Source organism: Zingiber officinale, chromosome 7B (assembly GCF_018446385.1).
Source record: "Zingiber officinale cultivar Zhangliang chromosome 7B, Zo_v1.1, whole genome shotgun sequence".
Classification (NCBI taxonomy): Eukaryota; Viridiplantae; Streptophyta; class Magnoliopsida; order Zingiberales; family Zingiberaceae; genus Zingiber; species Zingiber officinale.
The window spans coordinates 111062434-111090304 of NC_055999.1; the positions used below are offsets into that span (position 1 = coordinate 111062434).

The following is a 27871-nucleotide window of genomic DNA, read 5'->3' on the forward strand; positions in this document are numbered from 1 at the left end:
TTAGAAATAAAAATTGTTTAATTAATCGACATTTATAATCAATTAAATCAGTTAATAATAAAATTTATCGAATAAAGTCAGTTATTTTATAACATAAATGTTAATCATTTAGTTAAGTTAATTGAATAAAATCAAATAATGTAGTTAATTCATTGTAATGAATAAATTTGATTAATTATAATCATATTTGTTAATCAAATTAATTAATAAATAAAAATTAAAAAATCTATATTATAATATAATTAAAAATTTTGAAATTGGTTTTTGAATTGATACATAATTATTTTTTATTATTAATTATATTATATTTAGTATATTTAACTAATGGTTTTTACGTTTATTATAATTAATATAATATGATTAATAAGGGCAGCTCGGTGCACAAAGTTTATGCAATCTTACCTTGCATTGGTTGTTTCTGCGACTCGAACTCGTGACCACTAGGTTATATTGCAGCAATTTAAATTGTTTGTTGGACGTTGTTGAACCATGATTATTAAGAATAATCATATAGCAAAAAAACTAATAATTAATTATTAAATAATTAACTAACACATGAAATTATTTACCGATAAATGATTATAAATTAACTAACAAATGAACAAGTGTCTCTCTTACTCTTCTTCCCATTATTAAGAATAATAATATAACAATGGAAAACTATTGATTAGTTATTAGATAATTAACTAACACATGAAAATATTAATAGTTTAGTCTAGTTAGTTAGGATACTCGGTTCTCATCTCGGAGACTCGGATTCGAGCCCCAACATCAACAAATTTCTTTTTAACATCTATAAAAAGACATCAAATGAGTTAATGCACCCCTGAACCTTAACTTCCCCGGCAAGGGACCGGGTCGGTTACCATTCAGGCTTGAAACCCAGACCCGGTTAAGGGCCCGAATGGAGACAGGATTGACCCGACTCGTGGGCACGTCTATAGGAACCCTCACTGGAGGTAATAGATACGATGATTAAGAGAAGAATTAGTATTTTGTGGACCAAATGAACCTAATTAGCATATATGCACTTCAAGTAAGATTAGATGAAGGTACCAAATCAGGATTTTGAGACGACCTAGATGAAGTATTACAAAGTATTCCATCAAATAAAATGATTTTAATATGAGGCAATCTAAATAGGCATGTCAAGGTGAAAAATGAGAAATATAAGAGGATGCATGGGGTTATAGGTTCAGAACAAGAAATGAAGAAGGGAAAACTATATTGAATTTTGTAATAGCATATGAGTTTATACTAGTTAATATATTTTTTAATAAAAGAGAAAAGCGATCATGCCAAAATTGAAAATAATAAATTGTAAATTGACTTTCTTATAGTTAGGAAGATGATAGAAAGATTTGTAAAAATTACAAGGTCATCGAAAAAGCTTATATACCCAACATAAATTAGTAGTGTTGGATATACGCTTTAATCATAGTATCAATAGAAGGAAAACATACACGACTCCTAAAATTAAGTAGTGGAGGTTAAAGTATGTGAAGCAAAACATATTTAAAGAAAAAGTAGGAGTCCAAGCATTATGTGAAATATACGGTGACTCTAATATGACATGGGATAAGATGATATCAAAGTTAAAAATAGTGAGTTAAAGGAGCATGCACCATCAAATAAGAAATCATGGTGGTGGAATGAAAAAATACAAGAGAAAGTAAAAGAAAAATAAAATTATATATTTGTAAAAATGAGGAAAACTTTAAAAAATATATAATAGCCAAGAAAAAGATGCTAAGAAAACAATGAATGAAGCAAAGAATGAATCTTTTGAAAGGTTATATCAAAAATTGGATAAAAAAAGGGAAAAGAGACATTTATAGAATAGCTAAAGTGAGAAAGAGAAAGAAAAGAATCTTATCCAAATAAGATGTATTAAAGATAAATGCAATAGGGTACTAGTAAATGATGGAGAAATAAACGAACGATGAAAGAAGTATTTTTATCAACTTTTTAATAATGGTTTAAGTAACCAACTTAATATAGATAATTTAAGTAGATTGACTATAGAAATTTAAATGTTTATTATAGAATTCAAAATTCAAAAATAGAATAAGCTTTATATAGGATGTAAAATAGAAAAGTGTTGGGCCAAATGATATTCCGATAGAGGTATGGATGTGGTTAGGAAAACAAGGTTTTAAATAACTTACAAAATTATTTAACAATTAACATTATATTGAAAAAAAAAGTATGATCAATGGAGGGTAAGTACTCTAGTTTTCTTATATAAAATTGTATAAAATTGTAAGGACTATAGAGGTATTAAACTAATGAGGCATACCATGAAACTTTGGGAAAGAATAATAGAAAAAAGATTAAGGAAACCATGGTGATCAAAAATAATTTGGGTTCATACTTGGAAGGTCGACAATAAAAGTTATACATCTTACAACTAATTGAAAAGTATCACGAGCAAAAGTAAGATCTATTGACTTGGAAAAAGTTTATAATATAGTCAGAAATTATATGGAGAATTCTAGAAAAGAGATGAGTCAGTATATATTAAATTAATTAAAGATATGTATGAGGATGTAACGACCAGAGTGAAGACTTCAGGCGGAATTAACTAAAACATTTCTAATAAAGATAGGATTACATTAAGGATCATCTCTAAGTCTCTATCTTTTTACATTAATCATGGGCGAGCTCACTAAACACATTCAAGACACAGTACAGTAGTGCATATTATTTGCAAATGATATTATTTTGTTAGATGAGGTGTGTGGAGTAAATGCTAAATTAGAATCTTGGCAAGAAACACTAGAAGTGAAAGATTTTGGGTTTAGTAGAGTAAAAACAGAGAATATATAAAATTTAAGTTTAATAACATTAGATGTAATGAGACAATTGTTAAGATAGGAGATGACAAGTTATTTAGAATTAAGAGCTTTAAGTATTTAGGATCATTTGTCTAAAAAAAATAAAAGGAGGATGGTTGAAATGAAACAGAGCGTCGGATGTTTATGTGATCATAAAGTACCTCTAAAACTTAAAGAGAAATTATAGTGGTTAGACTTGCTATGTTATATAGCAAATGTTGGACTATAACTCGAACACATGAGTTGCATTTATTGAGGGAAAACTCCGAAAGACACATTTAAAATGGTACTAACATGTACGACTAATAAATGTTCTAGTTAGGTAATGTGAAACTATAACAAATACGCACATCAAACGAGGAAGAACAAAAAAGACTTGGTTAGCAACAATAAAACAATATAAGTGGAAGGATCTATATAGCCAACCTCACCTAGTAAAATAAGGCTTGATTGTTGTTGTAGTAATAACAAATTTTATAAAATTAGAAATTATATTAAAAAAAAAGGGTAGCCCGGTGCACGAAGCTCCAGCCATGCGAGGTCCTAGGGAATGATCCATTGTACACAACCTTACCCTGCTTTTTGCAAGAGGCTATTTCCATTAGAAATTATATTACATTTAAAAAAATTATCAAAGGAAAAGGATAATCATCTTTGAAGAGGTTAAGAGGTTTGTTTTTCCTATTTACCTTAAGAGGTATTTTTTTCTCTTTGTTTATTTTGATGGAGAAAAAAATAAAGAATGAAAGTGAAAAAAAAAATAACTTATATTATCAAATCAATTATACATATTAACCAGCTAAATTCTAAATTTATATATGAATAAATATTTTGATATTATTTATGATATATATTAAATATCAATAGTATAAAGAAATTTTGATTTATTTGTAAATAATTATCTATGTTGTACAGGTGTGCTTCTGTTGAATGATTTATAAATTATTTTCTAAATAACATATTAATTTACTTTTTTACCATCTGATTTTTTAACTTTTTTTTTTAAAGTACTCCTTATAATATCCAATAAGAATAAAAGCAAAGGTGGTTATTTGCTATTAAATTTCAGATATGCTAACCGGCACATAAAACAAAATAGTTTCTATCAAACTGCGCTGAAAATTCTGTTTTAGCAATCACAACAATACACAAAAAAAACAAGATAATAAACACACTTACAGTTTTGAGGTACACCAATATCTGGTCGAGAAGGCATCTTTGCACCACATCCATGACAACTTAAATGAGTAGTAGTGCCATTGCACCTAAATCCACCAAGTTCACTGCCTGTTCCAAGTCTTGAATCAAAAACTCCAACTAGATCTTAGTAGCAAAATCAATATTTCAAAGCTAATATAGCGTGTGTGAATTTGAATTTGCAGAACTGACCAGGGGACAGAGCTTCCATCTTGTAATTCAGAAGCATCGGTAGAAACATGATATCAGTTTCCAATATCTACTTAAAACCTCAATACGAATGGACAGTTCTTCTTAAGATTAACTAATGTAATCAGATTCTATGCAAGCTAGTATGAGTTTTAAAAATATATTTACGTGATATCTATGGCCTCTAATATTTTATTTGAAAAAATTGTTCATAAAGGTCATAATCTTCTGTTTGAATATTTGCTAAATGAACAAAACTGATGTTATATATTGAATATTTTATTTAATTTATTTTCACAATTTAATTTTTAATTTTAGCTGCTAGAATAGTTTTCAGGGATTCTTTAGTAGTTGGAATGAGTTTAGGTTGAGTCGATCAGATAAACGTGGTGATTAGACTAAGATCAATTCAAATTAAGATCGATTCAGACTTGTGATTTTGACATTGAACCAAGTTTATACTCAGGATAGACTGATCAAATGTACATTGAACCAAGTTCATGGAACCCTCTCGTGACCCGACCCCCACTTCGTGCCCTGTTATTAAAAAGGATATTAAAATGTGGCTTAATTAGTGAAATGGTATTCCAATACTTGTATACTCATCAAGTATATTTGGCTTCCCCTTCCATGTTTGAGATTGAATTTTATTCTAATACTTGTATAGTCAATAAAAAAATTCCAAAGGAAACAAATGATGAAATAAATACTAAAAGCTGAAATCATGAGCATACCCGTATATAAGAAACCTAGCTGCCCACTAAGACTCATGGCCAATATTTATTCTACGCATGACATTAATTGTTGTATATTATCAGTAAGGACTTTAGCCCACATGTCAGATGGCACTATTCCTAGTCTCAAGTCTGAGGACCTTACTTTAATAATTCACTTATTAGTGAATTTCTCTTATTGTAAAGAGATAAGTAAAGATGGAAACAGACATATGGATGACTATTAACAAGTGATATACCGATTAAGACTTTGATAATGTATATTCAAGTAAAATCTTAACTTGAAATGAAATGTGTAACAAATTTTATTTCTTAGATTACAATTTATACCCATATCTTCTATTTATGCACTAAGCAAGCTGTGCTTACTCTCGTTTCTTTTAGACTCCAGTTTTATAGACCAAGTCAGCTTTTACCATTGTAATTGCCAGTGTGTAGAGTTTGCTCAGAGATTTTCCTCAATGTGTTTGTGTCTTTTACTTCATCTCGTTTACCATTTTGATTCTGTACATCTTGTATTTTTCCTCTGTCGAATAAATACTTGATTTAACACTTTCCTTGCTTGTATGGACGATTTTGGTTACACTTGGTAAATGTGCTCTTACTTGAAAAAGGTACAAAATGCATATTTTGGTTGTCTGATATATGGATTCTAATCTTATTTCTTGCCATATGGATGTCGATATTTTCTATTGAATTGCCACCAAGCGGGATACCTCCTAGACATGGAAGACAACTGCCACGTCAGGATGACAACTGGAGTGGGCATAAACCATTCGAATCCCCCAGAAGCAAATACACATCTTTGAAAGGAGAAGACAGATGCACAAATTACCACATTGAAAACATGGAAGCTCAACTTCAATGCCACCATTGTCTGAGAATGTGTGTGGTCTCTTTCTTGATGGATACTTTGGCATCCCCAAAACCTAAAAGACACAACAATATCAGAGATATTGGGATAGATCAAATGGACAACAGTTACACCATACATCATTTTGGATTCATGCACAGAATTGTTACTCATGAATGAACTTCATTAACAATTAGCAAAACGGTGTGTAAGAAAGCACAAAGATTAAGTAAATCATGAGTACTAAGTGCTTGCAATTATTAGTAGAACTGAAAAGGGAATCAATAGAACTTATTAGTTAAGATGCAAACTACCCAAATCAGTGTCCATGCCAAGTTTATCTTACATGAGTTCCTAGTTTGACGATCACCGTTACATGATAGATATCTCTGGTAAGTAAAAAAGATGCACAAATTTAATTCAGACCAATGTCTAAACTAAAAAGTTTTCATGAAGTGTACGGTTCCAAAGATCTGAAACATATCAAAATATCAACAGGGAAATGTCTCAGTAATAAATAATTATTAGTACACACGATGATTTCTTAAATACATTAATTCCATTTTAATGTCAGACTGTGTGACGTTGCTAATTTATATGTTGTAGAATTTCTCAGACAATGAACTGGATTGACTCAAACACTTACATATAGACAAATAGAACATACAGGATTTTAAAACTTAATATCTACAAGCAAAAAATAAGGTTAGGAATAGAAATTAAAGAGTAGATAACTCACAATATTAGACTTAATTGAAGCATATTTATTCAGCAAATTAATTTCTTCACCAGAACGCTTTAGGGAAGAAAACTTTTGCAAGATAGCCTACATAAGAAGGTTAAAGTGAACTCCTCCGCCAAAATGTGAACATATAAAACTTTGGACAAATTATTTGAGGAAGTAAGATAGAAACAAGAGCTATTGATCACTCTCAGCTCTTAATTAAACAACCTAGCTCAAAAAAATCATTACAGCCCATTACCAATCTTCACACTGTGAACATTGGTACCATACTGACACTATGTTGATTTGTTTCAATAACAAGCAAATTTAGTATCTTTATAATTATAGGAAGATATCTCAAAATCAGCTAATTAAAAATAATAAAATATTAATATTTTACATCAGTTTAGGTTTATATTAAACATAAACCTACTACATAATCCATTGTATGTGTTTTTTTTCATTTAATTTGTGTTACTTGGTATAAATTAAAGCTTGAATAATCACACTCTAAAAGACAAAGCGAGTAGAGCTAGAAACTTAATATGAAATACAACATAGACCAATTCTACGCATTGTCCTAAAAGGCATCCTGAGATGCCACCTAGCAATTTCAACAAAGGGTTGTTTCTCCATCCGGCTAGGCGCCGCTAGGCGGATTCCTCGGATTAATAAGATTTATTAGATTTATTAATTTTAAATATAAAATATCAAAATATAAATTAATTAATAATAGTTATTAGAATTTTTAAATTTTAAATATAATATTATTAGAATATAAATAAATTAATAAATTTTATTAGGATTTTTTTAAAATTTTAACTATAAAATTATGAATATAAATATGATTTATATGTATTAATAAGATTTATTAGAATTTTTTAATTTATACTTAAAATATTATAAATTAATTAATAATAGTTAATCCTAGTTTTTAATTTAATTTATATTATTTGGTATAAATTAAAGCTTGAATAATTAAATTTTAAAAGAGAAAGCGATTAAAGCTAGAAACTTAATATGAAATACAACATAGACCAATTCTACGCATTGTCCTAAAAGGCATCCTGAGATGCCACCTAGCAATTTCAACAAAGGGTTGTTTCTCCATCTGGCTAGGCAGCCTTTTAGAAAATAGGCCTAGCAGACTGCCTAGGCAGTCCAAGCAGATCTATGAAGAAAAACCAACTTTTTAATAAATTTGACGGATTTTCTCCTCTTAGAGAGATTAAAGTTTTTGTTATACCCTATGAACTTACTTGATTGTTTTATGGCATTAGTTATATTCTCTATACTTTGCTTTTACAACATGATTTTTAGGTATAATTTAGGTATAAGATTATTTCTTTCTATAGATGCTTATGTTTTGTTTATTTCCAATTTGGGTTGATGACTTTAGAAAAGGACTCAATTCTGCTCATGTTAATGATCTTTGATACAATGTTGTATTGCACCAATTTAGATCTAATCAGAACTAGGAACCTCACTTTGATACTTGATGCAGAACAAACATCACAAAATAAGAATGCAAGAAAATCATTTGGCAATTAAGAAATCAATTAAGACTTTCATTGATATACATTTTTATTTATTTACACCTCAAAAGGTCATCACTTTAGAGAGATATTCTGTCTTCAACTTATCCACATACTGAAATTTCTATTAAGTTGATAAGAGAGGTGTATATTGATACTAAAAACACAAGTGCAATCAAGGAATCAAATGTTGTTCCGTGCCGCCCAACACGGACATTTTTTACCGTTCTGTCGGTTGGCCGAAACCGGCACAGGAGGCATCCTCGTCTCGAGGAGTCGCGGACGCCTCCGATGGCGCTGGAGGAGACGCGGGGCATCTCCGGCGGCGCTGAAGGAGTCGCGGGACGCCTCCGGCAGCGCCGGAGGCATCGCGGGAAGTCTTCTGCGGCGCCGAAGGCGTCACCGGACGACCTTGCGGCGATCGCGAGTGAGAGATCCGTACGATCACGTTTTTTTTCCTTTTTTCCTGATAAATAATTATTTTATTTAATTAATTTAAATAATTCCTAAGGATGTGTGATATTTCAAACAGGCTTTTATAAATCCTAATTAAATTATCCTAATAAAATATATAAAAAATATATTTAAAATTAAAATAAATTTAATAAATTTTATTAATTAATATTCTGATTTTTTTAAAAAAATGTTTTAAATTTCATTTAAAAATTTCTAATATTTTTTTTAACATTTTGTATTATTTTAATTTCATTTAAAATTAATTTTTTTAAAAAAAATTCTAAATAAATCTAATAAATAATATTTATATTCTGATATTTTTTATTATTTTATATTTTTTTACTTGATATTTTTTACTATTTAAAATATATATTATTTAATTAATAATTAATTAAATGAATAAATAGTTAATTTATATAATAATAATTATTATATATAAAGTAATATCTTATATTAATTTATATACTTAATTATTATAGATATATCCATTTTAATTCGAGTTATTGATATATCAATCTTATTTAAATAAAACTATTCTTAATTATTTTTTCTAACAATGTTTAATTGTTCAATAATTGAGAACTTATACAAAATCAATATACAACTTATTTTTATATACACCATAAACATATTTATCTTATAATTATTATATATAAATAAAAAAAAATATCGAAACTATATCGACACGGCACGATACGATACCGAAATCTCGGCACGGGTCGAAATTTTAAACCTTGAGTGCAATGAGTAATAATCATACAAAGTATCTAGTTAGTACTACAGTAAATATCCTGCATGAAGTTTAACTTATTTATTCAAATTGCCCCATAACAACTATTCTAGGAGCATTCTTATTTAACTTATTTATTCATATTCCAAAAATCTGTGTGAAGTTTAATACACTGCCATGCTGCATCTCACACAATAACTAACAAAAAAAATTAACACGGTCGGTATAGCAGGGATAAGAAAACTTTAAAAAAAATACAAATAAATAAAAATTTCAGTCACAAGGTGCAAATCATCAAGAGAAATATGCGAGCGGGATATGTAGAGGATCAATATAAATTTTAGCAACACAAGTTGAATCAGTTAGATGAAAACATGGTAGAGAAACGAAGGATGACCAAAGAAAGTTTTTCTTTTGACTGATCTAAATAACCTAATATTTACTGATGCCAATTTGTGCTGTAAGATTCTAAGATTGGTCGAGAGCTATATAGCAAACACAATATTTGGGACAAATAGGTTGGTGTTTGCTGGCAATTTATAGTCACCCAACGCACTATAAAGAATCAATTAACATTAACTTACTGTGTCACCCAGCCAGTTGGAAGTAGACTGAACTCGTAAGATCTTAGAACACATACTAATTTTCAAAGAAAACCTAGAACTAATGTCATAACTATAAGCTGTTTTTACCATATCTATTTATTTTTATTATTTTCCCTTGTTTGGCATGATACAAGGATAATCTTTTCATTCCTTTCCTTTACTTCTTTCTTGAGCTCAACCTAAATTTGGGCCCTGTCATAACCAATAGCTTCCTTGCCAGGCTTCAGTTGAGAACAACATCTATTTCTGTCCCACACACCCCTCGAAAAAATGTCCATACATTCCATTAACCCTTATTTTCCACAAAACACACTAACTCAAAAAAACATTTTCTGAAAATATTTTCCACAAAACTAGCAGACCCTTGGAGAGCTAAAAACATTCCTCATCCAACAAATATAAATGCAAAAAACACAAGGAGATCAAGAACAAAAGTACATAACATGGGAAAAGGAACAACCTCTTCAAGATTATGCAAAAAGTGGTTTCTTCCCACCGAATGTACAACTGATCTACATTGTGGACACGAGATACCTTCCTTGGATCTGGTAGATGATCTTCTTAACCATTCTGAGAAACAACCATTACTATGCAGTAGAAGAGAAGGTTTTTAATATAGTGTTACAGAAAAAAAAAACTAATCCGAGAAAATATCAGAAGAAAATTACCAAAAATTATGAAGACAAGGAGCAACCGTCACAACATCATGCCAAATATTTAAGCATATGCTACACTTTGCATGCTCAACATCAAGAGATATCTGGCATTAACAAGTAATAAAATTGTTTGGGAAGGAGAAAAGAGAAAAATTAAAACTAAACTCAGAAATTATCAAGGACAAACCTCTATTCTCTTTTTATCATTTCCTCGTGAAGGTAATGGTTCAAAAACATAGGTAAGATATCCTAATAAGTCAAAGAAGCAAACAAATAAAATGAAGTTTAAAATCAGTCATTATGTTTCAAAAATGGCATCAGTCATCTATGATTTGGTTCCCCAAAGAATATTTCAATTCAAAGGGCTCAAAATGAAAGAAGAAGACAACTAAGTATTATTAGTTTCTGAACTCAAAAAGATAGATGAAAAAAGTTGGAATTCTAATGTCCATACAATGATGTGTTGAAAATTGAAGCATGTTAAGGGTACCACGCTCATGCAGCAACATGACTTTTAAGGCATGAGTGAAACTCAATTCACAACACAATATTTGCATTCAAATTGATAAGGTAACTACTTACCTCACAAGTTCAACTGCTTAATAAGAAACGAATTCATGCATTGTATTCTAAGCAATTCTATGTATGTATTGGACTGACCCAAATTCAAAATGTGGATTAACCTAATTTCAATATGGTGATATGAAAAATCCTAGCAACAATAGGGCATTTTACTCTTACCATATTAAAATGCTTGGCTTACTACTTACTGCAAAAGCTCGCGCGCGCACACACACACACATGGGTTATTTGGATGAGAAACATTTAACATTTGACCTATTAAGGAGAGAGAGGAGAATTGAAAGAAGGGGACTAGAATAAGAGCATAGATATTGCCTGAGGAAGGGAGGAACCTGTCATTTTGTTAAGCTGGGAACCAGAGCAGTGAAAAGGAGATGATGAAGATGGAGAGAAAAGGGAAGAAGAAAGAGGAAGAAGGGAGACAAAGAAGAATAGAAGAGGAGGAGGAAGAATAAGAGCAGGAAGAAAACACTTAAGGACACTGGAATTTAGTTTATGTTTCCTTGTGGAAAACAATGAGGGGAACAAACATGGGATGGAGGAAGAGTGGTAGGGAATTTGGAAAGGGTGGGAGGCAGGGAGGGAGAGGCGGGAGAATTTTCTTCCCCTTCTACATTTACCCTTTGTTTACTCTGAATGATGGAATGGAGAAGGAAAGGAATTCAAAGTGGGAAAAAAATCTCTAGGCAGAGGAAAGAGAAAAGAAAAAAATCTCTAGGGAAAGGAAGGAAAACAAAAAGAAAAAAAGACTACGAAGAGAAAGACGAAGGAAGAAGAAAAAAAACAACCCGCTTAGCGGTAGCGCAAGGCAAGCTTGCTTGGCCGCCACACGCGGCCGCGCAAAGCGACCTCATGCAGGGCCGCTGTCTGCGGTCGTGTGAGGCCCAATTGCGAGTTAGGAGAAATTCGGTTGCCCAGTTAGGAGGGAGGAAATTGATTTCCGCCCAATTTGAGCAAACGAAAAAATATCAAAAAATGATCCATTGATGGATTCATAAATTCTTCTACCCATTAGAAACAGAAGAAAGGAAAGTAATTCACCTTTTTTATGAAGTTAATTCACCTTTTTTATGAAGTAAATTTGGGAAAGTTTTCTATCATGGAAATCTTTCCACAGTAAATAGGGCCTTAGTTTCCATCCAAATTGGATAAAAAGCAAACATAAGAAACGGAAGTAATTCACCTTTTTTTATGAAGTAAACAGGGGAAAATTTTCTATTGTGGAAATCTTTCCACAGTAAATAGGGCCTTAGTTTCCATACAAATTGGGTAAAAAGCAATTGCAAGCAGCTACCTATCTTTTCTCTAACTTGGATATAAGTATCCAACACATCTATTTATGTTTCCTAGACTTATCTAAAAAGGTTCAAATTTTAGGCAATTGAACAAGGACAACAAATCTTTAAAATATAAATAATTACGATATTAATCTATATAGAGAAGCTTCATTTTTATATTATTGATAATCTAATATAGGGATAATTGATAAATGTGGCATAAACTTTAGTATCTTAACAAATCTAGTACGGTCTTTTAGTTTTTAACAAATCTGTTCATATATTTTTAATCTATAACAAATTTAGCATATTATTGTATTAGCACATTACATAATATTCTATGAAGAATTTTAAATCAATTAACATATTAGATTTTAACTTATTTGATCATTGTAGTAAAAAAATAATATTTAAATCGAATAGGCAATATATTAATATTCTCATTGTTTAAAATTACTCAAAAAAATATTAAGTAATGTTACAAAATGTTTTGTGACAATTTAAAGTATGTGCACAGATTTGTTATAATCAAAAGATTGTGCTAGAAATTGCAATTATTCTTGTAATCAAGTTATTATTATTATTATTATTATTATTATTATTATTACAAATTTAATAATACGCATGATTGTCAGTATTGGCATTGGATGAGAATTGTTAAAGAAATTCAAAAAAAAAACATGTTAAATACAGACTAAATTAAAATCAGTTGGCCCATGTTTGCTAGTCGAGCCACCCATTCAACCTACCTAAAATGGTTGGGTAGGCTACCGAGCCAAACCAACCATCCTACCCAAACTGACCATCACACCCTGTCAAACCAACTTTAATCCCTTACAAACCCAATCGCCTCTCTCATCCTACTTAGCATGCCCAATCCAATTGTTCCTAACTGAATTGACCATCTGACCGACTTGTTAGGTCCAGCCAACCCTACCAAATCAAATCAGCTTGCCCTAACTGCCTAGCTTGAACAGCCTAATCAATCAACTCATACTACCATACTAGTTTGACCTGCCATACCTAATTGATTGGCTCAACTCAACCCCACTAGGCCAACTAGACAATTGAAACAATCAACACGCTCAACCCAACCGGATTGCACGACTCGATCACGCACTTGAACCATAAGCCTCACCTAGACAATAATCAAGCCCAACAAACCCGTCTGATTCCATTGGGCCTCCCAACTAGCTCAGGTTGACCGGCTTGTAGGCCCCCTTGGATTAATTCATCTTGAGACACAAATTTGCAGAAGAGGACTCATGAACGACATACAAAGACTCGAGGATGAGAACAAAGGGCTCGCGGACAAAGGGTGAGGACGAAGGACTGAGAAAGATTTATTGATAAAGTGAAGGGCTGGTAGATGATAAGGGAAATTGAGTTTCATTCTTTTTAAGAGAAAATCATTTTCCATAAAAAATGCTTATATTTTTCATTGATCAAAAGAATTATTTTGTTGACTATAATTTTTCATAGCACCAAAACACTAGAAAAGTGAAGAATATTTTCTAGGAGAATATTTTCCAGCAAACAAATGGAACCTAAATTTAAATCCTCTACTTATCAAGCTACTAGGAAAGGGCATAGACTATGACATCTTAGCACTCCTGTGTATAATCTAGTGAATTCAAAAATAACTCAAGCCTAATTATACCAACCTAATTGGCAATATATATCTTCTTATGTTAGTGGATTTGGCAATATCGGTAACTACATTCTTTGAGTTCGTGTTAAATCTGATTAGATGACTACTTATCACAAAAGCTTGATTATTATGAAACTAGACACCTTATACTTTTAGATTCTTTATAAGTTATCGAAATCAATCAGATTTAGGGAATTATCGAAATCTACTGGATCAAGTTCCAGCTGCAGATGTAGATAAAACTTAAAATTAATTATGCTGGGTTCAAGTTGGGAACGTTCAAAGTAATATATGTCCAGGTAGGTCAAGACATCAGGTTGAATATAAGAAAAGCACAGGACTTGGCAAAGCCAAAAAGTTATATCGAAACAATAACTTAATCCATGTATCAAGAAATATTTAAGGATGGGTAAGGTAAGGTCCGGTGGGTTTTCAGTTTATCTGGACAGTCATAGGTGAAGATGATACAACAACCAAGCCTTATCACATAGGTAAAGATGATACAACAACTAAACCTTATCCCACTCTATATAGATCCTTCTATACCATTGTGCTCTATCCCTTACTTATTATCATCTATATTTAAATAAATTTTATCTTATTTTATTATTGTTAATCAAGTCTTTTTTGGTCTTCCTCGTTTGATGTGCTTAGCTGTCATAGTTTCACATTGCCTAACTAGGGCATTTACTGCCCTACATGTCCGTACCATCTTAAACTTGTTCTCAGAGTTTTCCCTTAATAGAAAATTATAATTTGCATTTTACACCTTATGCTTTTGATCATTTAAATTTCCTTTCTCGATTTTAGGTATGATAGTTGATATCAATTCAAGTCTTTTCCATCTAAAGTTATAACAAAGATATTATTTGGGTGAAATTGTCAAACTTTCTTTTGACAGGATGTCTTCAACCAAGTTCATAATATTGTAAAAAGAGCCAAATTTTAACCAAAGTGTATATCGACGCATTAATTGAAGAAAACCAATGATAAATTAAGAAAAAAATCAATATTAGGAAGCAAATTGAAGTCTTTCCTCATTTTATGTCTTGATTCTAGATTACATGTTGAAGTTTTCTTATAATATCAAGCTCCCACAAAAATGAATTAATAAATATCCAGCTATTATTAGAAACAGATATAAGATCTCGATCAAGAAAAAACTCAAATAAATAAATAATGTGTGATCAAATAATCTCACTAAGATTGACAAGATGAGAAAAGCTGGACAGATTATCCTGACCTTCTTTATCAGGACCTGAAGTGATTTCACTGCCACTTTTAATAACCACTGTTTCTTCAATTAACTCCCCATCAACAATTATTGGATTTGAACTTCACCAAGGAAGTAGTTGGTGATATGAAAAATAAAATAAAATTAGCCAAGTAGCTGTGTATCTTACCAATATGAAATAACTTGTGTTAAATTAATGATAAATGGGCATAGGATTAGGATAGGCGCATGGACACAAGCATTCTAATAGATATCAAAGAATTTTATGATTGTTATGATCAATAGCTTATATTCAAATTTACTCTGGCAAAATGGAACGAGTATTCTCTTGCAAGAGACTCCCATGTTTTTAAACAGTAAAGTGCATCTACCTTGGGTCAGTAGTGTGTTAGTTTAGGATGAACACCTCAATTATTGACAATTTTATGCATGATCTCACTGACTTCCGTGTTAGTCCTCCAACAATTATTTGCAGCTCTAATTCAAATTTGAAACATAACAGCAAGAAAGCATAATACCAAGAAGAAAATCAAACAATAATTTATAATGTTTTTCAGCTAAGTGAATTGCATGCTTTAGTGTAATAAATATTTAATGGTCAGGAGACCTCTAGAACAAGTAAATCTAAAGTAGGACATTGCTTGTTCAGACTTGGAGGTCTCCCCAGTCAATCTAATGGTCAAAACCTAAAATTGAAGGAAACAATAAGAAAAATCTACTATATTTTATTAACTATGGAAGGAAAAGGAACCATTTCAACTCAAGAAAAATTTGTAAAGAAACTTCTCCGTCTTATAGTTCATTCAGAGAGGAGAGGAAACTAGTGGTTCATAATTACATCACCTTTCTCCATCATCTAAGTTTACTCAGTCCTCCAGGAAAAGAAAATCATGTAGCTTTTATCAAGTAAGCATATACAAATCTGTGCATTTTATCAGGTAGCTTGTTTAATCCTTCAAAAATGGTACAATTCCATCTATACTCGGCATATATCTCTCCACTTAACCAAAATGGTCTTTGCCACAAGTTCATCATCATGGTCAAGCTATGTTTGTCACTATTCTGTTAAGCTACATGATTTGTATTCTTCTGTTAAATTTATCCAAGGATATATTAATGGCAATATTCAAATCAATTCTACCAATCACCTTTGGAGATGTTCATATAATCACAACTTATTTTCCCTCATTCTATAATCTATTGAAGTTTCACCTAATTTCTATCCAATTTTAGTTTTTTGTTTTATTTATCTTTTCTAGTAAGTATACACATCCTGCTTAACAGTTTGATCCCTGTTAAAATTGAATATTTGCATGTGTTGGTACCTAACAGCCCAACACACAGATACATAAGAAAGAATGGGGAGCTTACCAGGTCTTATCAAAGCTTTTTTTTAGTCATCACAGAGTACTTAAGAAACTCTACTGTTTCAACCACCCATTCAATAATCTTTATGTTATCTTCTAGTCAAATAACACATCTAAAATATCCAAAACTTTTACTTGTAGCATTTCTGTTAATTCATCATTAACTCTTCAACCGATTCTGTTCTTACCCAAAATGGTCTTCTCACAAGTTCATACAACCTGAAAGATTACATACACTCACATTCTCCATTTCAAAGGATTCCTGAATATCAAAACGATGAATCTCCTAGTAAAGTTTCACATTAAAAAATAATAATAATAATAATAATAATAATAATAAACGCCTACCAATGTTGTCTTCTACTGTTCTGAATAGACAAACCTCAAGTTTCTCAGCGTCACGATATCACTATCGTTCTTCCACGTAATTTCGCACCATTGGTGCTTGTCATCCGAGCTGTTCACAGTCGCCGAGCATATAAGGGCCTCGCAAGATTCAATCTTTATGGACGGGAATGCAGAATCAGTGGGGACTGGCTCGCGCAAAATAATCAACACTCGATTAGAGAGGTAACGGGCAGCAATAAAAAACCAAATTTAAACTACAAAGCGTAAGAATCCAGCCCTAGGATCCTGTTGCAAGAAGTAAACTGAAAGACTAGAAGTCATGCCAATGTTGAGACAAGGGAAGGGAATACCTAGTTTGGCCCGCACACGAGAGTCGTCTTTGCTGCGAGAAGTTTCGGCCCGCTCCATTGCTGGGTCTTGGAAGGAGCAAGCGAGATAGGGAGGGGTCAGGAAATGGCAGTGATCTGCAGGCGAAGGGGAAGACAAAGAGAGGGTTTCTTTCTTCCGAGGGAAGGAAGAGAAAGCGAATGAGATATTGCGAGTTTCGGAACTCGGCGGCGTCGTCTCATGACGTGCCGACAGCTATAGGAAGGCCAATTGGCATTTTAGATTTTCATATTATTTTTCCAAATTTTTTATTTAAATTGATATTTAAATAATTTTTAAAAGTGTATGATTTTAGTTAATACTTTTTTATTATAAATAGTCTATTAAAGATTTAGCCATCAAACCGCCGAGAGATGGGGATAGTCATATCGAATTGGACACTGTTATAAAAACGAAAAAATAATGCCTCACTATCGATATTTTCATTTATTTTTAAAAGTTTATGTACATGATTTTGTCACATTTACCGGACTCAAATAGATTAATAACATATGCATTGGGTAATAAATTAATGTTCAACGGGTATATATTATTAAAATAAAATTCCTCACATTTTAGTTAAGACTAAAAAAAAAAGGAGCACATATATCCTGGACCATTTTTTTTTTTATGATCCAGGGATATATCATTCGTATTTACAATCGAATCGTAATCACGATTTGACCGTAAATTATTACAATCCTTTCCTGGATTCACCGTCCCCATCAGATTATATTTTTTGTTCGGAGTTGACGACCGAAGGTTGCCCAGAGACCTCCAGTGATGGATAAGTGGTCAAGTTACTGGGCGTCAAGCGAGGGTGTCCTCCGAACAACCTCCGTCCGCTCGCTCCGAACAAAAATTATAACCTGATGGAGGCGATGAACCCAGGAAGGGATCACAACCATTTACGGCCGGATCACGATCACAATTCGACCGTAAATACGAATGACACATTCCTTGGACCACAAAAAAATGATCCAAAAAATCCTGCCTCAAAGAAAAGAGAACAAACATACCGTTGGATCTAAAGTATTATCCTGACGGGAGAGGAATGTTGAGCTCTAACTTGTGAAGTTCTTGAGAAACACTTTGGTTTTGGAAAAATGAAACAGGTGAAAAGATGAAAAAGAAAACATCAAAATGGAGTTGGAGTGGCAGATTAAATGCAGACGAAAATATTCACAGGAGGGTCAACACCAATGAGAAAAGAGAAAGCCTTCGACAAGAGCGTACGAATAGATTCACAGGAGCATCAACAAAACTAATGAGAACATCTTTTGAATTCAGAATCACAAATATGCAAAAGTTATCATAGTTCAAATGGCTTGTCTGAGTGGAGTAATATTGCTATCACTTACAAATTTCACAGCAAATGCTACGCAAAGACATAACTGAAACATTTATTGAAGAAGAATTTCACGGCTATAACTAGTGGTACAGGAAAGGTAGTCTTTACCTTCTATTTTTCACTGATTTTAATAGCGAACTAATTAATCGGGCAACGAGAATTCGCCACTCGCATGGACTTCCTTCACTCTCTTATCGTACTCGTCCTCCTCCTCCTCCTCTTCCTCTTCTTCTTCTTCCTCTTTCTCTTGCTCTTGCTTTCCTTCATCCTCTTCTTCTTCGACCCAACCAAAGCCTGCCACGGGTGTTGATGATGAGGGTGGAATCCGTGCATCACCTACAATTCTCATAATTTCCTCCTCACTCTGTAGGGAGTATGTTGGCGCACTGTTATCCCTCTTGTAGTATTGCGCTTGTGCGGCTTCAGCTAGCTCCCTAGGCAAATTTTTCAAGAACCAAGGATGGTTCCTTATTTCCCTTATCGTAATTCTCTGCAGGCAAAACAAAGTCATGAAATTTATTAAAATAACATCAGCACAAAAACTGCAATTTTTTTTGTCTCCTAAACATTGTATTTGCTAGATATTACAATTTAGTGATGGTGTATTCAAAACAAAGTCCCCGCATAGAGAATTACCCTAGTCGGGTTAGCGACAAAGATCCTTGATAGTAATTGTCTGCAATCTTGAGTTATATGAACATGCTCGGGTATCTTGTACTGAACAGCTACTATTCTCTGCAATCCAAACAAGCAAAGTACTTAGCATCTTGTGGAGGAAGCAAATGTAACAAATTGAAGCAAGAACCTTAGCATCATAAGAAAAAAGGCAGAAAGGAGGCTTTTACCCCAATAGTTTTTCTAAAATTCTTTGGGTCGTTTGGATCCTCGAAGGGGTAGGCTCCCACCAGCATTACATACAATGTTACCCCACACGACCAAACATCAGCCATCTATGATAACAAGATATCCTTGCAGTTAAATGTATCATGGTAAAATTTAGTGAATTCAATAACAAGAACAGATAAAAAGATAGCCATATTTAATAAACAAGCATATGCAGGTTGATTATCACATTGCTTTGCAATTTGATGGATTTGATCTACCATATTAAATAAAAATTTTGTATCTTGCATCTTTCACATGATCTGCAAGCTTTCACAAGAGTAAATATTAGTTCTGAAGATTCTAGCTCTAACAAGCAACCAAAAAGTGGCGAGACTAAAGCATCCTATGTCGGAAATTGATTTCCATAATGACTGTTAAATTAACAATGGATGTTTAGTTGGACACAAATGATCTATATTATGAATAGATTACATGAAATCAATTTTTTGAATGAATGGAAAACTAATGCCCAAAATTAAGCTACTCAAATGATATAGAAACCATGTGTGTGTATTGCCAGTTTGGTTTAAGTCAATTTGAGATCAAATGAGGCTGCAAGCACAAATTCAATCATGGAAAAGTCCACCACTTTGCGCATGCAAAGGTAAACTTGAGAACTCCAACATGTGAAATTGCACAAGATGGAAAAAGGATGGATAAGCATTTAGATGCACAAGAGGTCACATGAACCCATGGTGGGATCCACAAACGTCCATGATGGAAATCCATGCAGATGCAAATGGCAACCACATAAACTACACATATGACCAAGGTTTGTGATACCAAGTCATGCCAACCGGCACGAGCAAATTACTATTACGCTTGCTGGCTGGGCCGCGAGGTTAAAACGACCTCTCTGCAACCTTGTGGTAGCCATGCGAAGGTCGTCGCAACCTGGTTTGTCGTTTTCTTGGTTTATTTTATTTTCTTTCTTCTTGCCCCTTTATTTTCATCTCTTTTAGGTTTAGAGTTTATAGCTATTTTTATCTCTTAGGTTTAGAATTTATAGTTTAGGGCTATTTTCATTTTTTTTAGGTTTAGGTTAGGATAGTTAATTTTTTTTATCTTTTATTTTTTATAGTTAATTCCTTTTCCTCCGATAATTTATTTTCCTCTATCGTCTATTTCTTTTCCTCCCATCTATATAAAAAATAAACAATAGAGACTATGGATTATTATAGAGACTAAGAAAAAAATGAAGATAGAGGCAAATTTTAGCGAAAACATCCATATCAATCAAATATTAATAAAAATATTTTAAAATTAATATATTTTATATTTAGAAAAGTAGTGAAATTGTACCAGCATGACACGATACGGTACTAAAACCGTATCATTCTGATCATAAACCGAAACTCTAACACACTTGAAATTTTAAACCTTGCATATGACAACCATGAAATGCCAAGGCCAAGAACCACATTAGTAGACTAGGAAGGTAAAGTCGAAAGGGGCAATAACCTCAAAAGATCATTGACTTTTAAGAGAGTGTTACCCTCTATTGCATATATCACCCAAAGGATGCTTGACATCGACTTAAAAGGAGTTGCTGCCAAGTTGGTGCATATGCACATGAAAGAAATTTACCTTACTCAAAATTTATTATTTATTTTTAAAAATAATTTACACCAAATGATAGCTGGAAAGTAGCTTCAAAAGAATAAATGTTTTTTTATTTAGTAATATGTGAAATTGGAGACAACTAGTAGACTATGCATTGTTACCTTGGCTTGAGCCCCTTGCATGACTTCACATTTCTCTTCATCGTGAGCCTTCTTCTTCTTCACCTCAACCATAACCATTGATGGTGTAAGCCCATATACATTCGCACTAATCAGTGATCCCTTCTCACCCTCTTCACTAGTTCCTTCTAAAGATCCAACATCCATTCTTCCTTACCTTAAAAATTACAAACTTTATAATATCCAAGTTTTACATTATTTCTAACACAGGTTCCCTGGATAGCAATCTGGTCATTTCCCTTATTTCTTTGAAAAAAACCCATCAGGCCAGAGCCACAAGAGAAAGACATGGCATCAAATGTAGTAATGTTTGGTGACCTCGACAATGGATGATGATGAATGACTCATTAGAGAACAATTTTAAATAGGATTCCATCGAACTTCCCTTTCCGACCCTGATTTCAAATCTTATCTGGCTTAGATTTATTACTCAACAATTTATCATCTTCTAAATCTAAACCATCATAGTTATGTAATTGGTTGACTTAATCTAGAATTGGAGAAAAATAACCCTTTCTTAAACCAAGGATTTTCCATGATCTATGGAATGGTGGCTTCAGGTTGGAGCTTAACGTTAATGTGGCAATGGAAGAGATACAAGGTCTTACGAGGAACACCACAAACATAAGAAGGATCCTTCATAGATGAACTTGATAAGTGAGTGAAGAAAGATGACATGTGGAACTTGGTGTATATACTTTGAGGCAACCAGAAGGAAGTGGACTCTTTAGCAAAGAACACAAGGCATACTCTAAGGTAACCAGAAGGAAGCGGATTCGTTAGTAAAGAGTGAAAGATGACATGCTGCACCCGAGTGTTTGAGGACATGACATAAATGGATTCAAGGGCAATGAAGAGCATCAATAGAATTGAAGACTTGAAATGAATGCGAGCTACAAGTGATTATGAGGGAATTAAATCTTGGGGTTTTCACTTTTAGGTAACATCATCAGAGATGATGTGCATAACTAGGTAGGGGTTAGACTACCCAATGGCTTATAGAAAGCCTTCGACTAAGGGAAATAGGTTCTTGATTGTAGTCGGTTTAGTTTGATCCTAGAACTTCACGTATGATTACAAGGGGTAAGCATAGTGAAGGAGGAACCTTTAAGCAATTACAGTCGACTAAAGTGGAGTATCTGTCAGTTGGAGAGTTAGAGAGTTCAGTAGATTCATGAGTCGATTGACTGCAAAGGTTTGAGAAATAAAATATTTCTATTCAAATAGTAGTTGACTGGAGCCTTTGACAAGTCAACTGGAAGATGAGCATCAGCTACACAAGATTTCCAATTAATTGCCCTGACAATCATTGGCTAATTAATAGCTACATGTACCCATGGAGATTATTCAAATCAACTAGAAGCGGATAAATAGTGTCGTTAGAAACTTTCTTGTATAAGATTTGAAGGTTTCTTGAGCGGTAAAAAAGTGCACGAAATCGTTTGAGAATTTTCAGTATCCAAGCACTTCTACTTGATTGAAATAACTCTCTAAGGATCACAATCCAAGGTGAAGGTTTATTTATAAACTCTTAGTAGTCTCCTCTCCTTAGCTATTCATTTCATTTCTTATTGAGAGGAGAGTTACCTGTAGTTATTCTAAGGATTGGAAGTATATGAAGCTTCCTCAATTGGCTTTAATTAAGTAGCAATTGTAGTAGATTTATCAGATTGACTCACCCAACAAGTTATAAGCGGAGACTAGGAACCACATAAATCTGTGTTAGTATTGTATTTTTTTATTTATTATAGTTCCGTCGCATGTGAGTACAAATGATTAATTGTCTTTGTATTTGCAAGAAAGCTTTAATTTCTAGATCATGGCTATTCACACCTCCCCTCTATTTGATGTGTGCCACATATTACAACGGTCCTTCACTATGTATTAGATGTACTCGAGGAGGTTGAACTACTAAGGACTAAACCAATATAAACACCCATGGATCCTAAATGTCTGATAGTCACTAACCCTGAAAATATAAAAGGCTAGTAGAAAGACTAAATTATCTTATAGTCACATGACCTAACATCTCATTTGCTATTAGTGTGATCAGTTCATTCTTAATTCTTGGAAAATCAAAATCATGAACACTGGGTATCTACTCTAAGAATCCAACATTACATGAAATAAAAAAAAAAATCTTACTATCATGATTTAGATCATCTTCAGATAATAGGGCACTCTAATATTGATTGCATCAGCTCCTTTATAAACAGAGAATTAATATTTGACTATTGTGTTTTAGAAGGTATCCTTATTTTCTAAAAGAGCAAGAGGCAAATAGTGGTGACAAGGTTGAATGCAGAGATAGAATATAAAGACATGAGCTAGCAACATATGAGCTTATTTGAGTTAAAATTCTGGTGACCGACCTAGGATATGCCTTTACAAAGCCATAAGTTGTGATACATATAACCTCAAATCTCGTATTTCATAATAGACAATTTGTCACTTCATTAGAGAGAAAGTAAAGTTTAATGAGATTATCACTTTTTCTTGTCAATTCTAATTATATTTGAATACCAAAGCACTATGAGGTGTTACAATTGAATATATTTGTAACAAGCTACAATATATTCAAACTAACTTGAGAGGGAGTGTTATGGAAACCAAGTCATGTATATGTAAACTATGGGAGTACTTCTAACATTTCATTCATTGATAATATTTATATATGAATAGTTAGGGGCTACCAAGGTTGACATGAGGAATAATTCTCCATAATCAGAACAAATAGAAAAATAACTCAAGAGGAACGAGAAGTACACAACTTAGTGAAAACATATCAATAAGATTTGGCAAATAACTAATACTAGGCAGTGGAATACAATATGGTTATGAACCTAAACATATTCTAAACAAGAACATTTGCCCATCTCCAGAAGCTTCTTGTCTGCTGATACAAGCAATGCTTTTTTGAAGAAGTTTCCCCATCTCCTGAAGCTTCTCCATCCAGCAGCTCCGTGCAAAAATTGACAAGTGTGCTACTATGCCTGCAGCACGTAGGTGCTTGCTGACAAGTAGTATGATAACTAGCAGCAGAGCTCCATATCAGGACTGATGTTGTTGCATCTGCTTATGACATAGACAACCTCAATTGGCACTTGATTCCTTGTCTCCTGCAGCCAGCTACCACACCACAAGCTGGCACCATCAAGCAACAAAGAGGCACTTGCTCAGTGCCTCCCAACTTTTGTTGGGAACCAAACCCACAAACACATAGCACTTGCATACAATACTCTTGTCCTTAAGTGAACCAATTGAAGCACATGTCCTCCTAGGTAACAGCAATAGCTATCAAATTATGGTCAGACTTCTCTAGCATAGCTACCCAATTGCCATGAAGAAGAGATGTGATGTCTTTGTCACTCATTATGAACCACTGCAATGGTCGTTCCCCTATGTGTAGCTATTGCGAGTCTGCCACTATTTACGCCATTAGTGATGCGCCCCCCACTACTCTAACTACTGAGATAGCAAAAGACGTAGAACTAGCGCCCATCAATAGATCACGAGCAGATCTATAGTACACTCCAAATTCTGAGACTTGAGCCTTCCTTTAGAGAATTAGAGAAAGAAACAAAAGGGGAGAGAGTTACATAATTTGAGGCTGGAATAGGAGAATGAACCTTTATGGGGATGGAGAGTCATTCCAAAGGGTCACAAGTGATAAAATTGAATTTGAATTAGAAGAGATGCAACTCAATTCAAATTAGAAGTGGGCAACTCAATTTTGAGTTCAACCAATGTTGGCTACTAATGTGCACATTATCGTTTAACACTGCTTCGTGAGTATAGGTAAGGGACAGGACCCCTCACTGATTTTGACTTTTGGTCAAAATCGCTCAATGCCTGTAAGGATAACAACAAAAATCCAAATCAAGATAAATGAGATCCTAGGAAGCTGTATATAAACCATATCCATATGATTCGGGCAACAACACTGTAACAGAATAGTATTTAGTCATGCCAAAAATAATAAACAAACGCTTAATCAGATATGTAATGCGATAAGGTTAATAATATTTACCTTCTAATTCATCTCTCTTCCTCTCCCTCTTTCAACTATCTTTCTTTCTGTTCATCAAGCAGTACGTCTTATTTAAGATAAAAGTGACATCTTCTAACCTTAATCCTAAGAACTCTGGGAAACAGTCCATATTCTAGTCTACATAGTTCCGGTATTCCAGATTTAAGCATCACAAATTCAATCACCCAAAGTTCACCGAGATCAAGTCCTAGTCAACACATAACAACAGATAAAACTTTCACAAACCATAAATTTCTCCCACTTTTCCTTTGTCCCATTTTTGATGATCAAACATCAATCACTCAAAGAACATCATCTCAGATAACATAATCGCACTCTGTTGCATAAAAACAGAGATTTTCTAGTGGCTCACAGAGAATATACAAGTCCTAAAGGGAAAAATAATCAAAACACATTTATCAACGAAAGAGAAAGGAAAGCAACAAGCGGAATAGGGTAATAAGAGGGAACGCAAAACGGCACAAGAGCATCAAACCCATGATGACAGGAGGAGAAAGCAACAATGGTACCTATCACATCAATTTTAAAGCGACCACGTCACCCTTTGGGTGGTCGGCCCCCACCAGGCCCACCAACTGGGTGACTGCACCACGCCACCATAATAACCACCCAGTTCTTCCCATGAAATGAATCCATTCAACCACAACAATTATCAAACAAAGAGAAACGCTGCCGGGGGTCCCGGTTTGCAACGTGCCATTCGGTGGCACACTTAATTATAAGTTTACGATCTAAGTTAGTAAGTGCGAATGGCATGCATCACGTGATGTCATGAGGAAGCCGCGCACGTGCTTCATTATTGAGTCGCCGCACGCTTTCCCGGCACGCAGGATGCTGTGTAAGAGAGGGAGGGAGACTGACCTTGCCGTCGTACTCCCGACGCGAGAGCACCTCGGGAGCGATGTAAGCGGGCGTCCCGACCGTGGATTTGGGCCGCGAGTGCAGCAACGACGACTGCCTCATGAGAAAAAAATAAAAGATTATCAACTTTTTATGAGATAAGTTTGGTGGTGTATGTATATATTTGATTTACCTTCGAATAACCGAAGTCGCAGATCTTGAGGCGAGGTGCTGGGCTACCATCTAACAGTGTGTTTTCTAGCTTCAGATCTCGGTGGCATATTTGCTGCAATAGTGGGATTGAGATTTTTCAGAGGTGATGATAAAAATCTAATTTTTTTAGCATCCTCTAGGGGATTTTACCAGGAAATGGCAGTAGCTGACGCCGCATATGAGCTGCTGGAAGAAGTATCTGGCCTGGTGGAACGATCATAGATATGCAAAGGTAAAAAAAAAATCTTCTATATCAAACAATCAGATGATTCCCTCAAGAAAAGTAACCTCATCTTCGCTGAACCTTCCAGCGCTGCAGATCCGCTCGAACAGCTCGCCTCCTGCAGCGTACTCCATGGCGATGCCAAGATGCGTAGGCGTTAAGATAACCTAGAAAAATCAAAGAAAATAAGAGTTTTTCATGTATTCTCAAATAGATATTTTTCTTGTGCAGAACCTAAAGAGAAAAAAAAAAAGGCAACATGAAAGAAGCTCTTCTTGCCTCTTTGAATCGGATAATATTAGGATGGCGAAGCGAGCGGTGGTTGATGATTTCTCTTGCAACATTCTCATCGATCTACACACGCATCCAACAAGGAACCAAACGGAAACAAGAAATCTTAATCTCCAATCAGATTCATCAACCGAAATCATGCGAAAAATAAAAGAAAGAACGAAAAAAAAGGACCTTGAGGCCTCTGGGGATGTACTTGATAGCCACTAGCTCCTTCGTCTCCTTGTTCCGCAGCAATCTCGCCACCCCAAAGTTCCCTGACCCCAGATCCCGCACCAGTTCGTACTTATCCATGTCCCCCCTCCTCAAATCAACAAACTTCCACAAAAGTTTGCCCTAAATCCAAGACACCGGTCGAATAGCAGTCGGAGCAAAAGCTGTTTCGAAGCTTCTCAGCAGAAGAACACTCGATTCTTTGAAATCGACGGGACCAACGCAACGGAGCTCCCTTTTGGTTTGTTTATTAAATAAGGCGAATCGGACGAATCCCCAATTTAATAGGCGGATTCACGTGACGCGATGGGGGAAAATTGAGCCGACGACTCGATCATCCTCCTCTCGTCCACTTCATCTAGTAATAAAATCGCTCACCTCAGCGATCTCTCTGCCTCAATCGCCGCTTCTCGAGAAGTGGAATGTGACAAAAGGACACACCACGAGCAGCGCAAGAAATCGAGATTCGAGCGACGGGAACTGGGAAGATGAAATTAAAATGGCAATGCATTCGATGTACCTATACAAGGATGCCACAGGGAGATCAGATCCGGTCCATAAAAACAGTCGATCAAGGGTTGGACGGTGGTCGTGGTCAGAGGTTAAATACTCAAAGATACCAGGTTAAATATTCTCGTGTCCCCTATCGAACCGATTAAATCATACCTCAAACATATCGTGCATATCATAAAAATATCAATGCATAAGATGTTATCATAAT

At 34.0% G+C, this 27871-nt stretch overlaps 2 protein-coding genes across 3 annotated transcripts in view; both read right to left on the reverse strand.

The window, feature by feature from the left end:
• LOC122006914 (E3 ubiquitin-protein ligase CHFR-like) overlaps positions 1-17568 on the reverse strand; it is a 41779-nt gene extending 24211 nt beyond the window's left edge. The window contains exons 1-9 of one of the 2 annotated variants that reach the window (XM_042562607.1): positions 17326-17568; positions 17010-17160; positions 15270-15361; positions 10704-10765; positions 10529-10620; positions 10321-10447; positions 6550-6636; positions 5793-5886; positions 4017-4124 (exon numbers count right to left, since the gene is read on the reverse strand). In XM_042562607.1, the coding sequence (XP_042418541.1) occupies positions 4017-4124; positions 5793-5886; positions 6550-6636; positions 10321-10447; positions 10529-10620; positions 10704-10765; positions 15270-15361; positions 17010-17160; positions 17326-17383 (871 nt within the window). In that variant the 5' untranslated portion in view covers positions 17384-17568. The remainder of the gene's footprint in view (positions 1-4016; positions 4125-5792; positions 5887-6549; positions 6637-10320; positions 10448-10528; positions 10621-10703; positions 10766-15269; positions 15362-17009; positions 17161-17325) is intronic. The other variant, XM_042562608.1, reaches the window with a different exon arrangement.
• Positions 17569-18596: 1028 nt separating this feature from the next.
• LOC122006916 (serine/threonine-protein kinase SAPK7) lies at positions 18597-27652 on the reverse strand. Its single transcript, XM_042562609.1, has 9 exons — positions 27112-27652; positions 26926-27000; positions 26712-26813; positions 26574-26627; positions 26404-26496; positions 26232-26324; positions 19538-19642; positions 19329-19427; positions 18597-19182 (listed from the first exon to the last, which is right to left on the reverse strand). Exons 1-9 carry the CDS (start codon positions 27229-27231, stop codon positions 18835-18837), a joined length of 1089 nt encoding a protein of 362 aa, XP_042418543.1. The 5' UTR covers positions 27232-27652; the 3' UTR covers positions 18597-18834.
• Between the last annotated feature and the right edge of the window lie 219 nt (positions 27653-27871).

Excerpts from the sequence above, each read along its gene's own strand:
- LOC122006916 (XM_042562609.1), bottom strand. The coding sequence starts at position 27,231 with ATGGATAAGTACGAACTGGTGCGGGATCTGGGGTCAGGGAACTTTGGG. Across the intron at positions 27,001-27,111 it reads ACATCCCCAGAGGCCTCAAG|ATCGATGAGAATGTTGCAAG; the intron begins GTCCTTTTTTTT and ends ATGCGTGTGTAG. Across the intron at positions 26,814-26,925 it reads ATATTATCCGATTCAAAGAG|GTTATCTTAACGCCTACGCA; the intron begins GCAAGAAGAGCT and ends TGATTTTTCTAG.